The 15,537-nt window shown below is 37.4% G+C and overlaps 1 protein-coding gene across 2 annotated transcripts; it reads right to left on the bottom strand.

The window, feature by feature from the left end:
- Positions 1-4,318: 4,318 nt before the first annotated feature.
- On the bottom strand, positions 4,319-7,655 carry LOC148032434 (bifunctional pinoresinol-lariciresinol reductase 1-like). Of its 2 annotated transcripts, XM_087683104.1 has the most exons (5): positions 7,199-7,647; positions 6,311-6,445; positions 5,372-5,612; positions 5,010-5,213; positions 4,319-4,636 (listed from the first exon to the last, which is right to left on the bottom strand). In XM_087683104.1, exons 1-5 carry the CDS (start codon positions 7,382-7,384, stop codon positions 4,470-4,472), a joined length of 933 nt encoding a protein of 310 aa, XP_087539230.1. In that variant the 5' UTR covers positions 7,385-7,647; the 3' UTR covers positions 4,319-4,469. The 2 variants fall into 2 exon arrangements, with proteins under 2 accessions (XP_087539230.1, XP_087539231.1); XM_087683105.1 differs by lacking the exon at positions 5,010-5,213 and having other exon boundaries at positions 7,199-7,655.
- Between the last annotated feature and the right edge of the window lie 7,882 nt (positions 7,656-15,537).

Here is a 15,537-nt window from a genome sequence, read left to right as displayed (position 1 = left end):
CTCCCTCGCTCTCGCTCTCAAAACACACAAGCCGCAAATGCGAAATGAAAACCGTGCTCGATTTTGGCCCGCTTTTTTTCCCTGTGGAGCGTCGCTATTTGCTTCGCAAATGCGACGCAAATAGCGACGCTATTAGCGACGCCAATAGCGATGCCAATAGCGATGCCAATAGCCGCCGTCACTAATCGACGTCGCTACTAGCTCAAATCCTTGTAGTGATAAGAGAGTTGATGAGATAGTTAAGGATGTGTTGTGGGATTTTCTAGAGGTTAAAGGATGTTAGAATAGCCTTTCTAAAGCTATAGAAAAAATAAGAGTAGATAATAGGTTGAATTGGAAACAAGCCTTGCTTGGTGATGGGGGAACCTCAATGAAGCCTCATGCTCGATTTGGGCTATATTCAAAGCCATATTCATGAGAGGGATATGGCACGCTAGAAATGAGATATCATTTGGTAGGAGAACGAGTTTTTACTATGGTAATGCCTAATTTTTTTAGCGATATAGTTGCCTTTTTGGGCATGATTGAGAGGAATGCTAATACATAATGAAAGTATTATATAAAAGTGGAGATGTGATATTTTATTAGAGACCAATATGAGAATATTTTAGATCTCTAGTTAACTAGAATGACATCTATCCCACACATTCATGCCACTATGGATTTTGATATACCACTTAGAAAAGTGGGGCTTCAAATTGCCATTATGCAAATGTTTAGCTCCCATAGAACTCTCATGCTTAATCCCTAATAGCACATAGAGGCTATGAACAAGACATAAATGCATACAATATAAATTCTAAGAATTTGATAAATGAACAACACATAAAAGTATCCAAGAACAAGTTTATACATTGCTTGAAAATTCATGATAATTGGGCCTAAAACTTTGGGCAATACATATACTTGATGACACAAAGCATGTTAGTTTAATAATAACACCTCTATAGAAGAGCTAACATGCTTTGAATCTCAAATGTTTCACACAATAATTATCATGACTTACACATAAAAGTTAGTTCCTATTTCACATGTATTCAATCTTAGGGATGGCTTGAAGAAACCTCCATGTTTTAAGCTTATAAATTCTATTTGGTAGATCCCTATTGGCTTTAGGAACAATATATTAACTTTGTATCATAGGTTATTTTGAAACATACACCATAACATATTTTAGGTGTGGAACATTATTGAAATTTTTGGTGAGTCCTATGTACATGCCCTTAAAGAACTTTCAAACTCTGCCAAATCTTCTTTCAACAAAGTTATTACTCAACTTGGTAAAGTTTCAAACCTTATTTTCTATTGTCAACTAGGTAAATATTAGACACCAAAATCATCCTTGTTTGAGACTATTATCAACAACAAACTTGTGAGAAACAAACATATCTTTCAATGTCATTAGAATTAGGGATACAACCCAAGAGCATGGTTGTAGAACTTTTACATTTGTTGCAATCATTCATGTAAGCTTAATTGTCCTAGTTTTATGGCCTCTTTGAATAGTTGGGCATCATTCATATTCTTAAAGTCAACATAGTTTGTTTGGTCAATGTGTGTAAGTTTTCTCTACCTTGGATTTTTAAATGTTCTAGATACTAGAAGGCATTATTCTGAGAGCTATGTAGCTCATCTCACAGATATCAAAGATGATATCTCGACAACACATGTGCTAGCTCCATTGATGCCTTGAAGTTGAAGGGCTGCTATTAGAGTGAGGTGCAACTAAAGGGATGAAACAAATGTTGTGAAAACTATAGTCCCATTGATGCCCTCAAGTAACTTACTCATGAATATATGTGTGCATCATGTGGGTTCAAAATAAGGTATTTTAAAAATATAAATTTTATATATTTTTTACATATACAAGGGTATAATATAAAGGGGTTATTATAGATTGAATAGAAAAGGGTTATGTTTTATTAAGAAAAAATTCATAGATAAGGGTATTTATAAAAAGGCCTTGAACACACGTGATGTAGAGGATGTACCTAATATAGTAACTTCCCCGAGTTGATGCCTTGAAGTTGAAGGGCTACTATTAGAGTGAGGGGAAAATGTAAGGATGAAACAAATGCTATGGAAATAATTTCTTATGGTTGGCACATTTTCCAAAGGGCTTCGAGTAGAGTGATTTTTTTAATGAAGTGTCAAGCCTAGAAACCCACTATGAAAGCAGTTAATAGGCCTCTACTAAGGGCCTATCGCATAGATAGAATTAAGCCATAGCAAAGCTCTCATAATCCTTGTTTGGTTACTTTCTCAAATCTCAAGGGATTCATTACATATAAACCCTTAGTATCATGTGTTTCGAGGCCTATTTTAAAAACCCCTTATTTACAAATTTATAATGAGCAAAGCACACTGTTACTTGTGAATGTACCCATTAAATGATGCCCTTATGTGTATAAGAAAAGATTTAACAAGGGGTTTTTTAATGTCCCTTCTATTGAAATGCCATGATAGACTTACATATCTATGAGTTCTCTCCTCCACACACACCCCTAGTTACTTTGACCACTTACATTTATAATTGATTATAAAACATGTATCACTTGATGAAGATATGTGAAGTGAACAGGCTTCCATTATCATCATAATCACATTTTCTACTTCTAATACATAAGCAAGTGTTAAATTAATTGATAGGCCAACACCCATAGAAGCATACAAAAATGTGAAGTGAAGAGAACAAGAAGACACAACATCCAAGTTGAAGATTACAAAGAAGGCAATTGCATAAAGGAGAAGAAACAAAATTCCACTTTGACATTCTTGGGCTATATAACCAACCCTTTGCAAACATAGAGGTAACTAGCCCTATCTCTTTGTAGTTGCCAATGTAGTAAATCTTTGGATCAATGTGATCTACAATAGTTAGTGTGATGCAACTATTGTCACAAATTGGTTTGCTTCTTGCACTTGGATCGCCACATTAATATACAAGGAACAACTAGGCAAGCTTGGTTAACATGCTTGCAAAGCCAAAACCTCTAGCTACACCCTCAAAGTGGAGTTTTATGGTTCAAAGCTTTAGTTTAACAAATATTTGATTTCCATAAGTGCGAAAAAAATGCTTAAAACTACACTTAGCAACACTATTTAAAGATACTAAGAAAGTTGACAATTTGGATCAAAGTGAAACTCTCTTAATGAGAATGCATGAAGTATTCAAACTATTTCACAAAAATTTCACATTGAGAAAAAAATCAAGACGGTTCCAATTGGGAGCACTAAGTGTTTCAAGTTTCTACTCAAAAGTGACCATGAAACTATATGCTTTTTCACTTATGTTGACCCCCTATATTTTTTGAAACTTAGTATCTAATGTTGGTCACATTTCCTTAACCTATTCTTTATCTTTACCATTGAGGAGAAATTCAATTTTTGGTGGAGATCCAAATACTTACAAAAGTAGTTTTTTTACTACAAGACTAGTGCTAAAGATATTTCTTTCATGCAACATATAAACATGCTTAAGAGTATCATATCACAACTTGATGATATTGTACCAAGATACAATAAAAAGATAGACTAGCCATGTTACTTGTAAATCTTTCCAAAGAATATTCTTCCACCAAGGATTCCTTCGAAGATATGGAGAATGTTAACTTGAACATTGTGTTAGCTCTCCCCTTAAAGTATTGAAGATTATCACTACATCAATAGTTTTAAAAGTGATGATGCTATCTTACACAACTAAAGGTCAATGGCCAAAGAACCACAAGTTTCATGAAACCATTATGGAAAGACATGACAAATCATGAAGATTCTATATGCTATCAAAAGAGCAAGTCCAAAAGTTTCACATACAAGTTGTTGGAGCAGCACCAAAGAATGTTGTCATGATGATGAAAGATAATCTATCTATTGGTATGTTACATGATGGATACACGATAGGGCCTCAATGTAAGATTGATAGAGTCATTGAATTGTTCACTTTTTGTTGGAATTGATGATTTAGCATTCCTTAAAAGGCCCAAGATTTTCAAGTAAGTCTAAGATATTGAGTTCTTTTTGACAACTTGGAGAATACATTGCATTATTTAAAGGTAAAATCATGCTTCACTTATAGAGATTCATGAAGAGCTTCCAAATCCTTAAGTATTTTGAGATAACTTATAACTAGGAAAACCTTCTAGTCATGAAAAAACTAGTACCATTAAATTAAAAATTTATAAAAGAAAAATTTTTCTCAATAGATAAATGAATCAAGTATTAACCATAGTTCAAGTACTATAATCTATAGCAAGATTTTCATGTTTTCCATATTAACCCAAGGGTCTTTAGAGTTGATGTGAACCTTCTTTAGGATTATTAAATGCTTGTAGTCTCAACAATTCATGGTTTCACAAAATACATAACATAAAGAAACCAAGGCTCATAGCCTCTTAATTTTATTTAACCTCAATGTGCCAATTTCACATACAGATTAGTTTACTAATGCCTTGCCAAATTATTTTGCTTCATTAGTCTAAGAAATCTTGCAAGTATTGATCAGGTGTTGTATATTTAATCTCTGGGTATAGTTGTGAGGCTTCACGATCACTTGGCACATTGAAGTCATAGAGCTTTCCCAAGTAGTAAATTTGATAAAAGTGTTGCATTACTATTTTGAGCCATAACGTTGGGCAATCTGCAAAGTAAAGTGTTTGAAGTTATCTTTCAACATGGCATACGATGTGCTAAATAGCTCCTATCAAAAGGAATTGTGAAATAATCTATGCATATTTAATAACATTTGGAATTGTTTCATACATATAGCACTAGGTTATATGCAAACACTTGCTCATATGGTTTCTTTATGCACTCATTCATGCTACAAAAATTTGATTGCATTTTGGTACTTGGTTCAGTGTTCTCACAACAAATAAAGTGTTTATTTATGTTCATTGGAGTTATTCCTAATCATGATAGTCGACAAATTAGAAAGGATTACCACTATAACAAAAAGTTGATGGGAAGAAAAGAGTCAAATTACTTGGCATAAGGTGGTAGAGTTTCTGTACCTTCAATTTGCTTCAACCATGTAGCTTCACTAACAAAAGTCTTTTTGAGTACTTTTCCTAATTTCGCTTCCCAAATATTGACTACCTCATTTAAGGAAAGTATGTTTGCAGGTGGACGAATGTAAATAGTAGTGTTAATGACTCGAGGATCCACCATGGCTTTGACCACATAATGACCGATATCTTTCTCTAGATTCCATATAACTATAAAATATAGCTTTTAGTTAAAAAATAATGAATACCTTTGGAATTTCTCATAGATATGACAAACTTAGACATTTCATAAATGCAAATAGATTCTTCTATGCTTCTAAAAACATGAAAATGTAACATGTTCAATTAAGTCAATCCAACATGCTTACCCTTTTGGTTTCCATCCCCATATATCAATACATTATCTGAAGGTGGTAGAAATTGATTGATTTGGGCAAGTCCTGATAAGAAGTACCCATTGAAACAATTTGCAGAGACAAATGTGTAAGGGATTCTAGATTTCTCTATTGCACGTCGCACTTCTCTTTTTGCAACAAAGACATCACCACCTGGAGGAGGGCAATCTACGAGATGATCTGGGTCCATGCCAAACTCAGAGGGCAAGAATCTCTACATGAAGGGAAAAGATATAAGCACAAGCTTCAACAAGGTATGAGTGAAATCATACAAACAAGTTTGATACTACAAAATTTGTGTCACTTTTGTCTCAGTCACTTACCAACATTTTCTAAAACCTATGTTCAATAGCTTTTGTCTAAGTTGTTTGAATTTTTCATATCTTTCCCCTACAAAATTGCACCTAACCCTTTTGTAAGGTTGATTTCTTTGAGACACTTGTAGTCACCATTGAGTGCATAGTCTAGCAATGGGAGTGGATATTCTTCACTTGATGAATGACCCTTTTTCAAATGGTGGCTACTCACAACTTCTACTATCATCTAGTTGCCAATCTTTGCGAGTTGTACAACAATTTGTAGATTAATCTATTCACGTCAAAAAAGGGGTCGGAAGCCTTTGTAAGACAATTGTGTTGCTTTATTGGATACAATCATTGACTTCACTTTTTCATTATTAATTAATGGATGCACACATATAGACACACATCTAGATGCAAAAGAAAAAAAGAAGATTCATCTAAATTGGCATCATGGAGACAATGAAGTTAGATAAGTGCAATGTATAAATATAAGTGTTATTACAAAAGTTGATTTATAACTAGATCTAGAAGCATTTATATTCTAGATTTGTAACTTTGAAGATGACAAATCTATTTAGCAAAATAGAAAGCATTGAGGAAAGATATCAACCTTTATATTTCCTGCTTGTTTCATTGCTTCAATCAACTTTAGTTGTTCAAGTAGCTTGTCCTCAGCAATACTTGAGATGACAATATCCACTTGTTTCAATATTGCTACTATGTTGTCAAAGTCATCAAGAGAGCCCTAAAATCATTACAATGGATCTACTTTAGTGAGTGGTGTAATAAAAGGCGAGTAGTTCTATCATGCCCAATTCAATGTGGCATCAGTTTAACAACCATAAATTGAACAACTGAAGTATTTTCACTTAATAGACTTGAAGGCCAAAAACCAGTCTCAATGGGGATAGTATAAGCAATCACGATTCTTAAGATTCTAATGTGAATGTAAATGTAAATGAATAAGACTAAATGTGCTATATGCACATTAGCTCCTAGCTAGTTAGGTAGCTAGATAGATATATATATAGGGCTAGGTGTATTTATGTTTGTCTCTACACACACACACACACACACACACACACACACACACACTTGCACGCGGAGGGAGAGAGGGAGGAAGGGAATGAGGGAGAGTCTGTATGCAGGTCATGACACTTAAGCTGTTTTTGACATGACTTTTGGGAGGAGAGGTTGGGGCAAGGAATTTTCATGTAGAGTGGAAATTGTAGAGAGTATTAGATGCATGTTATGTGCATGTGTATCATGATGTGCGCGCGCGCGTGCGTGTGCGTGTGTGTGTGTGTGTGTGTGTGTGTGTGTGTGTGTGTGTGAGGGGGCATGCTCACGGGTATGTGTGTGTGTGTGTCTCTTTGCGTGGGGTTGGAGCTTTGTTGTAAAGAGGAAACATGAAGAGAGGAACTCAGATATGCATCTTATATACTTCTAAATATACTATATATATATATAGGACTCGGGAGGGGAGGCGGGTGTGTGCCTTGAGGAGGGTTGCGCCGGATCGCTTGAGGGCCATGAAGTGTTGGACCTTGGCGGCGTTGGAGGCTACGTCGGGGCGGACCAGAAGGAAGGTCCGATACAGCCCACATTCCACGCAAGCTGCCGCTATGTGCTTCCCGATGTACCCAGTCGCGCCCACCACAAGCACACGCTCACGGCTATCCATCGATACTTATCCTGCGGCCCTTCTCGCCCCACCCACCCTCCCTCTCTCTCTCTCTCTCTCTCTGTCTCTGTGTCTGTGTCTGTGGCGAGAGTCGGGATTCGAGACTGCGCTGGACTATAAAGAAGATGGAGAACTCTTCCTCCTTATAGAAGAAGTCCGGGCTGCCCGAAGCCTCTCTCTCTCTCTCTCTCTCTCTCTCTCTCTCTGTGTCTGTCTGTCTGTGCGTGTTTGTCTTTGTAGGTATGTGCGCGCAAAGCAGGATGACAGTAAGAGCTCTCTCTCTCTCTCTCTCTCCCCACGGTCCACCACCTGTTACCCATCTTCGAGTCACCCCTCACCTCCCTCACTATCGTACGTACAGATTGTAACCCACGGTCCATCACCTTTTACCCATCTTCGAGTCACCCCTCACCTCCCTCACTGTCGTACGTACCGATTGTAACCCACTTTGAGCGCCTGTCGCATGTCAATTGCCACTATGGCATGTCTGTATTTTTATAATGGAAAGTCATAATGTGATTCTTATTTGAAAAATCGCCTCTTGTTAATTTTAGGTAACTCTAAAAAATAATGTCTTCCAAAGGAACACTATTAGATGTTGACCCTCTCATTAGAAGATGTCAGTGTGGCTGGATTTTAGGAAACTAAGTTAGGTGCCAAGGCTCTCTTTCAAAATGCCAAACCCCACTATCGGAATCAATGTCAATATGAGCTTCTATCTCTATATGTAGGCATATGCATCAAAACGAGCATGTTTTCTAGGGCATTTTTCAATAGATATTCTAACGTATGCAAAAAATCATACCAACACGTATACCGTTGCATGCATGCAAGGGGGAAAACATTTAGCAAGAACCTGGCCCCTTGCAAAGCCAAATCCTTGTTGTCCATGTCTATTATCTTGTCAGATATGAACCACCTCTTTACTTGGTATATATCTTAAAACTGCACAAAAATGCTTTATCTATATGAGAAGAGAGAATATGCAAAGATGATAATTGTACAATATATACAAGTTTAAAATCCATTGTCCGAGTTTGTTGACTCTACAAAATAGGTAGCTTACATATTACTAATATTGTGTGAGCTTACAAGGTACATGTGGGGCTTGCTCTCCTAGAAAAGAAGATTGTGGAGTAGGATCCACTTGCAAATATATATGTGTAGTACATGGAATGAGAGGAGCACCCCCAAACTCAAGATCTTCTCCCATCTATACTCATAAAACTTGGTTAACAAGATAAGTTATAACTCCTCAAAGGAGAATCACTCCAATGACTATATATGCTAAGAGCTAGACTAGCATCTATAGAAGACATTAAATAATACACATGTGTCATCCTAGCAATCTTATATATGCTAAGAGCTAGACTATGTAACATCCCCTACACAACCCATAAAACCCCCCCTTTCTAAGTAAGAAAATTTTTTAATTCCTTCCCCCCTGCTGTCACCGGGAGAAGATTGTGACGATGATTGCGAGGGGAAAAGGAAGAAGATGATGACTGGCGAGGAGCTGGAGACGATCGCAGCAAGGCCAACAAGTACAATGGGGACATTGATGAAGACAAGGATGACAACGGATTCAATGGGGGGAGGGGCACACGTGTGCCACCTCACTCCCCCCCACTATCTCTTTCCCCCCCTAATAATACCCCCTTCCCACCATAAACCCCCCCTCCCCCATTGTAGTGAAAAATGAGGCACGACACACTGAAGGAAGCCTTGGAGGAGGAATTACAACCCTAGTCTTGCACCCTTTTGCCAGTGTGAAGAGAGAGGGAGAGAGAGAGAGAGAAGAAGAAGAAGAAGAAGAAGAAGAAGAGAAGAAGAAGAAGAAGAAGAAGAGAGAGAGAGAGAGAAGAAGAAGAAGAAGAAGAAGAAGAAGAAGAGAAGAAGAAGAGAGAGAGAGAGAGAGAAGAAGAAGAAGAAGAAGAAGAAGAAGAAGAGGGAGAGACAGAGGAAAAAGAGAGACTCTCCAAGGGATCCCATTACTCTTCCCCTCCTAAGAGGGTGGGCATCCTTTTTTCCCTTTGCCCGTGAATCACTATACCTTTTTTTGCAAGATTATTGTCCACCCGCAAGCCTAATTCTTTCCTCCAATTGGCCCCACCAATCGAGCACAAGGTGCCAAAATCTTATGCGACTCGTGCCTAAGGGAGGCGAAGACCGAGAATGGCCCCCAGTAGTGAAAATTGCCGCGCGCAGATGGAATTCCCTCAATGAGCAATGGAGCTCCGGGCGAGGGCATCACTGCCAATCCAACTGCGGTACCAATCGTAAGTAACGTATTTCCAGATTGATGAATGTTTGATTTGATTCATGCATAAGATGCATTAGACCCACACGAGAATGGTTTATTGAAAATGATAAATTCATCGCAAACTTTCGAAAGGTGGAGTTTGCAAAGTGCTTGCATCAAGAGAAGCAAATGACATCTAGATGCTATGCGACAAATTTGTACATAGCATAATAGCATTCCAAGGTAGTGTCGACTCTCCTTTTCGTGAAAATAATAGATATGTATTTCCCCACACTGAACATATGTCGTAGCTTGCACACTTGATGGATCGCACGGTAAGTAATCTAGGCTAGGGGAAACTCAATCTCAAATATCTAAAGTCTTGCTAATGTCACAAACTATTAATTCATTGCGATCTTGAAGTTGTGTGCAGCTAGTACAGACAACAATCATTAGTATTAAAACTACGATGCCTTGAGACCCATCCAATGGCCACTATATATATAAATCCTATTTGGGGTTGGGCTAGATACAGACAACTCCAGCCCTCAAAGGAAAGTAGAGAGCTCAAGGGGTTAGGGAAACACGAGGCAAAGGGAAGACCGATGCCTTTGTACTTACTGAGAAGAAGGTTAGGTTATCGAACAATGCAAGTGAACTTATATTGTGTACAGTGTTTAAACCCCTAACATATGCCTTAGTCGAAGAAAAGAGTGTTAGGTAAATTTTACATAGAATCACTTTTTGATCCCAAGGGGGAGAGCAAATATGCGATGGCAATGTTATCGCGATTATTCCTGAAACCTTGAAAAAGATATCACCATTTTGTTGATTGATCTAACATCGTCCTAAATGCTTTTTGCATTAAATTGATTGTTGGAATGTGATTTAGATTATTATTTCAAGTGCTTGTGCTTGATGGTAAATACATGGCAGGGGTCTGTGATGACAAGTTGCCATGGGAAATAAAGGAATGTTTCCTTGGAAGATGATATTAGGCTAATTGCCATGATTGTGCTTGATTCTTATTTGGATTAATTAAGGAAGTATATTTGCATAGGTGAATCATCTCCAAGATTGCTATGCGGATTGCCCGAGAGGGCACTACTCGATTCACGGGCCAAAGCTCGAGTGGTGAAAAGGCCAATGATAGAAAGTTGTGTCTCACTCCTAGGTTGCTTGGGGTCAGTGGAACTCTGGACACCCCTTGCTTAGTCCAGAATGGAGTTGTAGATTGCCGTGAGCCCAATGTCTACGACGTTAGAAGATCCTATTCTAGATACTGGATGGAAACTATGGTGCCATGTGACTTGGATCGAGTACTTTTGTTGGACAGAAGGGAAACATAATTTCTCCTGTATGGGCAGGAGACAAAGATTAACTAGAAAATAAGTTAATGAACTGTTTGTCAAGAGGATTGCTTGCTCTGTATTTGTGTATGTGCCGTAAATTACGCGAATGAACCATGTTCTTTAAAAGGTTTAATTAAGGAAGCCAATTTTAAATGTCACACATAAATATGATAGGACCTAATTAGATAACTAAAGAATTCCTATTGAGGGAAGCGGGTGGGCAGAACCGCAACGGGTCCACCGTAGGATGGCAAGGTGGTCCCAGAGAATTGGGAGGCTTCTCACAAGGTTTTACTATCGTCTACCTTTGGGCAGTGCTAAGTTAGAACTTGATTCATGCCGTTTTAGGGGACCAGAATGGGACTATGCCCTATGGGCAGAGAGGATGAGTGGCGCATCCCTCTCATTTCCCATTCTTTTTTAACCAAGTGTGGTATGGATCTGTTTCAGATTTGGTATCTCTACTTAAAGTAGGATGTTTAGAATCCGACGCTAGGATGCTATCACGAGACCTTGCCTACTAGGAACCCAAATTTCAGGTCGATCCTAGTGGGTTCCGACCATGGATGTTCTGTTGCGAGGTGTACTCAGGAAACCCTAGGCGACAAACCCCGTGACATTCCATGGGAGTGCCGGGCGACGTTGCTTAGACTTGTCTCTCGAGGGAGCGGTAAAAACGTGCATGGATCACCAATAGGTGAGCATGTTACAGACTAGCATCTATAGAAGACATTAAATAATACACATGTGACGTCCTAGCAATCTTTAATAAATAATAAAAGGATTTATGATAAGCATACACAGAAAAAGGGTAAGTATATGCCAGGCATAGACCAAACATATGCTAGGTTGAGTAAGTGTGTGCTATGTGTAGGCTAGGCACATGCTACACTAAGAGTATGTTGCACTTAGTATATTTTAGATTTATGCCACACATACACTAAACATATGCTATGCTAAGGATACACAAGCGTCCATAGGCTAAGACTTAGCATATTGTATGCTTAGCGAACCCTTAGCTTGGCATATGGAAACATTGGCTAAGGATATGCTAATCATATACCTAGCATATATGTCATATGCTATGCTGAGCCTTAGTGTAGCATATACTTAGCCATGCACACTATGCTAAGCCTTGTTATAGCATATGCTTAGCCACCCTCTCTCTCTCTCTCTCTCGTATCTCCTCTCTTTGTTCCTCCCACCCTCTCTCTCTCTATACTATCTCTCCCTCCCTTCCTCCCTCCCTCTCTTCTCTCTCTTCTCTCTCTTCTCTCTCTTCTCTCTCTCTCTCCTCTCTCTATCATTTCACTCTCTTATTCTCTCTTCTCTCTCTCTCTCTCTCTCCTTTGTTCTCTCTTCTCTCTTCTCTCTTCTCTCCATTGTTTATCTTTCTTTCTCATGTCTATCTTTTCTCTCTCTTCCATGCTCTCTCTCTCTCTCTCTCTCTCTCTCTCTCTCTCTCTCTCTACAAATGTGGATGTGGAAAAATGTTTTATAGAATGATTGATTTTTTATTGTGTAATGCTCTTCCCTATGTTTCTATTAATGGGCACTTCTCCAATAAATTTGATTTGAGGCATCGTATCAAGCAAGGCTTCCCATTACTTTAGTGCTTTTTTTCTCAATCACACACCCATCATTGTGCAATGTGTATGCAACTATAAGGAAGGGTGTAATCAAACCTCTTTTTTCTCTTGATGGTCAATATCTATGTAGTGAGACGTCTACAAGTGATAACTCCAATGTTAAATCAAGTTGAGTCAAAATCTTGTTGTAAATCTATGATGAATTCACAAGGCTATTTTGTCCCAAGGTAAGCAAGCTCAAACGTAAGACGTTGCTTCTTTCTTGCAAAGTGAGTCCTTATTGGGTTTTAACATTTGGTTTTAATGAAGTTGATAAAGGGAAAGTCATCATGTGTCTATGCTTTTCAATTATTGTTAGTTTTCCTATCAAATAGTACTTGGATTGGTTTATGGATAAGATGGCTTCCAAAATCAAGAAATGTGGGGTTAGCTCTGGGTCTTGTTAGCTAGTAGACTTGTGCTTCTCAAGTTCATTCTTTCTTGCATTGTTGTTTTTGCTACATGGTTGAGCAAGCATTAAAATCAAATAATCATAAGGTGCTTAGTAATTGATCAAAGTTTGTAAGGAAGTGACTATCAAACCAAAATGGAGAGGTGCTCTAAGGGGTAAAAGCTTGGAAGAAAGTCACTATCAAACTGAAATGGGGAGATACTAAAGGGGATAAAAGTAATTTCTCTATTTACCTTAGTATTTGGCTTAATGACTATGCATATGAGGAATTCACTTTGGCATCTACGAATCTTATGACCTCTCATAGAATTTACTCTAAAGGACTATCCTACTAGCTTGATATCCAAGATTCAGTTGAAGGAAACTTTAGCTCTATTGATCGTATGGGTAATTAGTTTAGTCATCCTGATGATGAAGAGGATTGGTTGCAACTAGCTCTATCTAGGGATGAAGGGTGCATGGCCCACCTTTGAAATATTTGAGGTTGTAAAATCTATCAAAAACATTGGAAAAATGCGGAAGGAAAGCCTACTATAGCCACAAAGGAAAGGAAAGACTTTAAGGACCCCAATGCTCGATGGTTTTTAGCTATGGTGGTTGATGCGTGGAAGAAAGAGGAACCATAGGTAGCTATGTTTACATGGAAGAAAAGACCTAAGAAGGCTCTTCACTCTACCAACTTGTATAGACTACATGAGATGTTATGGAGGCTAGTGGCACCAAGAAATGTGCAACTAAAGACCATGTTAGTAACTTTAAACATGACACCATGCTTTGTTCTTTATGTGGGAAAAATGAGGAGGACATGAAGCATGTATTTTGAATTTCCATAGAATCATAGGCTTTGTTGAGAAAAATCAAAAGTGGGATGAAAAAAATTAATCTCCATTATGTCATTGACTAGAAACAAATGTTGCTCGGTGATAAAGAAAACATGAATGAAGTGTGTCCATTTTGAGAGCCCTCATAGTTAAAGCCATTAGGCCATACAAAAATGAAGTTGTCCATGGAAGAGCCAAGCAGATCAAATAAGTAATGTCTAGTCATATAATAGGAAGGTTTTTCTCTTAGTTCAAGTTTTGCTAGTTTAAAAAGCCTAGTAAAGATGAGACTTTAAAGACAATTTGCAAGATTCCTAAAAATAAGATTAAAGATAATTGAGCTTGGTTTTACCTAGATTTGGGAGATGCAAATATTATATGGATAATGTAAATCACATGCATTACAAACACTTTAGTTGAATGAGCTATTTTTAGGAAAGAATGCTAAAAACAAATGGGAATCATGTTTGAGTGCATGTTCATGCATTTTTGAGCCATTCCTAAATCTTTCTTGTTCCATATTGGGGAAGAATTTGGAATTTTAAATCTATGTGTTTTCACAACTTTGAGAAATTATAACTAGAACTATCTACTTTTGGGTCAATTGTTTTCCATTTCACACAAATTTGAAAAGGGATTTTCAAAAGACAACTTTGGGATGGGATGATCTTGTCTTTTCCTGAATATTGCTACTACCATTAACCTATTCTAATATTGGCCTCCCATGGCTAGTCTATTGTGTCTATTGGTATTGTTATTCTATATTCTCTTTCTTTTCATTTAGTGCGTTTGTTCCCCTTATTTTCTAGTGTTTTGTTTGAAAGGTCTTGAAAGAACCAACATGACCTTACCAAAGACTCATACCTAGAATATCTAAATTATTAAATAGTATTGGTTTGATCAATACTCATGACTTTTATTTCAAAATTGACCCTTTCTTGAGAGATATGACAACTTGCCAATGCTAGGTCTCTCCAACATGGTACTTTGAAAAGAGAACGAAGTCTCTTAACTACACATTTTCCCACATTTCCCTCCCTAATGTACCAAAATATCACAATAGAACATCACCATGGTGTCATAATAATGCACTATTAAGAAGAAGACTTTCTTACCAACAAAAGGGGCCTACTTCAACACATCAGACCCTTTACCAAATCAAGTGGAGAAGTTGAGCACACTTATACTTTATGAGAAATGATTAACTCAAGTAAGAAAAAGTAAATAAATTTCAATGTATCACTACAAACAAATGAGTTTTGTCGCACCGAAAAGCAAAGCTTTTTGTATTGTAAACACTTTTTGTAAGTTCTATTGAATATGAATGAGGATAGCAATACATAATAAATGCGTCATGCAAAATTAAACAATTTGGTCACTTGGAAGTTGGATAATGATGTAGCTCCTTTAATGTCTCAACAACTACAATTTGGGTAGTTGTTGATTCGAGTACCAACCATAAAGCAAATATATTACACTATGTATCATGTCTCATCTCTTTAGAAATATTATATGGATATTTGTTATCCCTCACTAGAGAGGCTAATAATGTGATGCTTCAAACTAATATTGTATCACTGGCTCTCATAAAACACAAATATTCAATCAATATCACCACATAGAGCCTGCGAACAAGATCAAATTGAGTATAAAATAAATATTATATGTTTAAATATTCATAAAATTGTAATTTTAACT

Source organism: Lygodium microphyllum, chromosome 8, assembly GCF_053477565.2.
Source record: "Lygodium microphyllum isolate KBCC chromosome 8, Lygodium_microphyllum_v1.1.10, whole genome shotgun sequence".
Classification (NCBI taxonomy): Eukaryota; Viridiplantae; Streptophyta; class Polypodiopsida; order Schizaeales; family Lygodiaceae; genus Lygodium; species Lygodium microphyllum.
The sequence above is the reverse complement of the archived record's forward strand: the minus strand, read 5'-3'. Positions and strand labels throughout refer to the sequence as shown.